The sequence below is a fragment of the Orycteropus afer genome, unplaced genomic scaffold (assembly GCF_000298275.1).
Source record: "Orycteropus afer afer isolate SDZICR_OR568_19922 unplaced genomic scaffold, OryAfe1.0 scaffold00583, whole genome shotgun sequence".
Classification (NCBI taxonomy): domain Eukaryota; kingdom Metazoa; phylum Chordata; class Mammalia; order Tubulidentata; family Orycteropodidae; genus Orycteropus; species Orycteropus afer.
Window position 1 is genome coordinate 508,781 of NW_006922170.1, and position 3,750 is coordinate 512,530.

Sequence of the window (3,750 nt, forward strand, 5' to 3'; positions counted from 1 at the left end):
TAATAGAACACTGATGGGTTCCAACCTTCCTTTTTTAATTTTCTTCAGTCCCTGGGAGCAAGTTGCAGTCTTTTTTTTTTTCCCCCTCCTCTTGTGCTCAGTCGCCCTGTTCTTGAGGTCTCTTTTCTCTCCTTTACATCATGGTTCTCAACTTATTTTGGGGGGAAATAACCTTCAACGGAATGCAGTGGGAAACGAACCTCTACCCCTTTCTGTTCCAAATTACTTTTTATCCTTTCCTATCTGAACAAAAACTATGGAATCAACACACCACCGTGCTCTGTGGGAAAAAAGAAAACCCTTCTGCTCTCTTCGCTCTGCCGGAAGCTGGAGGTGTAGGTCCCTGTGTAGTAGTGCATAGAATTCTAGCTTTTTTCCTTTCTCTGTATATTGGGCTCAGAGATTACACTGTGTCTCTATGTGAATATGGACAGTTAGCATTTACCAACATTCATCTGTCTACTTTCTCTTGTTTAAAAAAAGAAAAAAAAACTTTTAAAAAATGGGGTTATAGAAGGTCAGCAAAGGGTGGGTTTGAGATGTTTGGGTGGGTTAAGTGGGCATTTTGACAACATGGCTTCTCTTTTGGCATGTTTAATTGTGATGTTTAACCGACATCCTTGCAGTTTAAAATGACACTTTTTAAAATAAAATTCTCTCCTAATGATGACTTGAGCCCTGCCACTCGATGGGAGAATCAGCAGAACCTATAGGATCTTATTTGGAATTGACATTCTCTATTGTAATTTTGTTCTGTTTATTTTGAAAATTTTCTTTTTGTTTCACTGGAAAGGAAATATGATGCTCAGTTTTAAGCGTTAAAAGTGTACAAGTTGCTTTGTTAAAATAAAACTAAATGTGTACACACAAAAAAAAGAAAGAAAATAATGAAACTAAGATTTAACAAGTTATACTGAAATGTTTTTCTTTTCTTTATCCCAAGCATTCTACTATGGGAGTCATTGACATTTCCAGGAAAATCTGTATTCTAATACATGTTCCCCTTTTTTGAATTACAACATATATTTAGGATGTCCTACTTGTTTTTTAGAATATCAAAACTCTTAGATTAATGTATGAAAACAACAATAAATCCATGACTTTCATAAATTTAGATTATAAATCCAAATGAATATTATACTACAAAAAAACACACTTTTAAAAATACCCCCTAAGAAGAAAAATCTCAAAGCCACCATGTAGTAGATCAAGAACAAAAAGGAGACATATATTGTGTTCCCTCCAGCCCTAATTCTCCTCCACTATTTAGAAGGTGAAAGCACTTTCAAAAACAAAATGAAGAATCTGTCTCATTTCACTAGGGGTTGGAGGATCCCCTGGACTCAGCCCTGAAATGGGCCCTGGAAGCAGCATTAGGACCATCCTTGGCTGTCACTCCCCCTTCCTTTTCTCTCCAAGTTTCGTCAGACAGGGCTTGAAAGGCACTGGCTTCCATATCACTGACCTTGGCCATAAATGCCAGGACTTTTGTTTTGTTTTGTTTTCCCAAAGGAATTCATAGCGTGGAGGATCACTGTTGGGGACCTGCTGGTACTCCAGGTACTTTCCTGCACCAAATCTTTGGTGATGAGCTTTGTGGGATCCCCAAAAATTACATCCCTCTTCCCATCATAGAAACCCAAAACATTCAGGAATTCCCAGATTTTCTCCTCAGTGACCTGGTTGCCATTCATGTAGATCAAGCTCAGGAGAGGCATCAAGAGTCCATTCCTGGGAGAAGCCCTGGCATCAAACAGAGTCTCTTCCTGGCTGATCTCCAAATTGCTGACAATGTCATAGAATTGACCCTTGGAGTCAACTTCCTCCAGGTTGAAGCCAAAGACCACCTCAATGTGCTTCCAGGCTCCCCTCAGGATCTCTGGGAATTGCTCCTTGAACTTTTTGTTGGTGACATTTATCATTTCTGCCTTGGAAATGGGCTCTTTGTTTTTGTACTTCTCCAGCAGAAACTGCAACAAGATGAACACACTCCTGTGGAGAGGATCCTTTTGTGATTTCTCAGTGAGGGGTGGGGGCTCAGAGGAACCTGGCCTTCCCTCTTCTTGGCCCTCTGCACCTTCAGCAGCTCTTGTGCAAAACATGCCAGTAGCAGCAGTGGTGGTAGATGGGGGCTCTCTTAGGCCCCTGGGGAAGCCAGCAGCAGGGAAGCTCTGGGGAGAACCCCCAAAAGGAGGAGAAGAGGAGCGGGGAAAGGCTTCGTCCTCTGCTGCAGTTTCCTGGGCACCCTCAACACCATGGGCCTCACCTCGGGCCTCAGGTTGGGCTTCACCTTGGGCATGACGACGTTTCTCATGGGAACAGAGCTTACTCTTCTTACCAACAGGCATGATGAGTCTGACTAAGGAGAGCTTTCAGGTGTGTGGTCGGAGTACAGGTGAAGGGAGGCTACTGCGGAAGAAAACCTGAGGGAGTGTGAGCCCCTTCAGGAGGGAAATGTCTCTTTGGCTTTAACAGTGGCTGTTTAGACAGGATTCTTGGAGGGTACTGTTCTAGGAACACAGAAGGCTTCTCATCTGGTCAGCTTGTGGAGGAAATTAGGGGAGGCTTAGTTTGCAGTTGCTAGCAGGGCCTGGCAGTGGGGAACCTCTCCACTGGGATAGTGGCGAGGCTACTCAGTTCACTTTCAGGGCCATCGGATCAAGAGTTGGCAGGGTTTGTGCCTCGTCCCCTGTGCTTCCCTGAGCTTGATACCTCAAAGCCCCCTGGGTCCCTTGGAGGAACTGAAGGAGCAGCTCAGCTACCACCTTTGAAGGGTATTTCAGTAATGACAGGGAAGTGGGCCATGTTCTCTCCTGGGTTCCTTGGAGGCCTCAGTCCTCCATTAGGATCCTCACCCTGGCTCCGGAACAATGTGGAAGCCCTCCCTGTCATGGATAAGGCCTATCTGCTCATCCCAAGGCCCTCAGTTTCCAGAGGCCTCTCAGGGAGCAGTAACATTTGCCTCACCTGGCTGCAAATGCCTGTGGTTTCCCAAGGCTGATAGCAATGGAGGGCTTCTGCATTGACTCCAATTGGGGTGATTCCCTCAATCCTTAGGGTCCTCACCTTGACTACTGGTAAGCCCTGAAATTCCTCCTTCTGCTTACCTTAGGCTGCCCACTTTGACCTGGTCCCTCAACTACCTGAGATGTCTGGGGAGGACGTGAGTGTGACTCACAATATTAACATGTCCAGGTTCCCCAGGTATGAAAGCAGGGGTGAGGCTTTATGGTGCCCCCATTGTGTCAAAGAGGTATCACCTCCTCATAACTCAGCGTCCTCACTTTAATGTCTGTTAAGGACCAAGTTTCCTGCCTCTACTAGGACAAACAAAAATCCAAACTCACTGCCGTTGAGTGGGATCCGACTCATAGTGACCCTCCTTAGGTTTCTGGGACAGTATCTCTATGGAAGTAGATTTCCCAATCTTCTTCCTGAGGAATGGCTTGAGCATTTGAACTGCCAGCCTTCTGGTTAGCAGTCAAATGCTTTATATAGGCATCCCCATTAGTCCAAAGTTTTCACATCCTTGAGACCACCTGTCCCCAGGAACAAACTAAGGGGTTACCTCAGCTTGACATCTCTCACCATGGTCTCTCAGGCCTGACCACAGCAGGGGCAGCCACCTCTCTTCAAAAGGAGTTAATTCCAAGCAATCTATACATTCAATGCAATCCCAATCCAGATCCCATCAACATTCTTTAGGGATATGGAAAAAATGATCACTAACTTTATATGGAAAGGAAAGAG

At 45.0% G+C, this 3,750-nt stretch overlaps 1 protein-coding gene across 1 annotated transcript; it reads right to left on the reverse strand.

Annotated features, from left to right (window-relative positions):
- Window positions 1-1,318: 1,318 nt before the first annotated feature.
- On the reverse strand, window positions 1,319-2,348 carry LOC103210292 (melanoma-associated antigen B4-like). Its single transcript, XM_042783019.1, is given in 3 exon segments — window positions 1,319-1,506; window positions 1,509-1,565; window positions 1,568-2,348. Coding segments are annotated over 3 exon segments (1,026 nt in total).
- Between the last annotated feature and the right edge of the window lie 1,402 nt (window positions 2,349-3,750).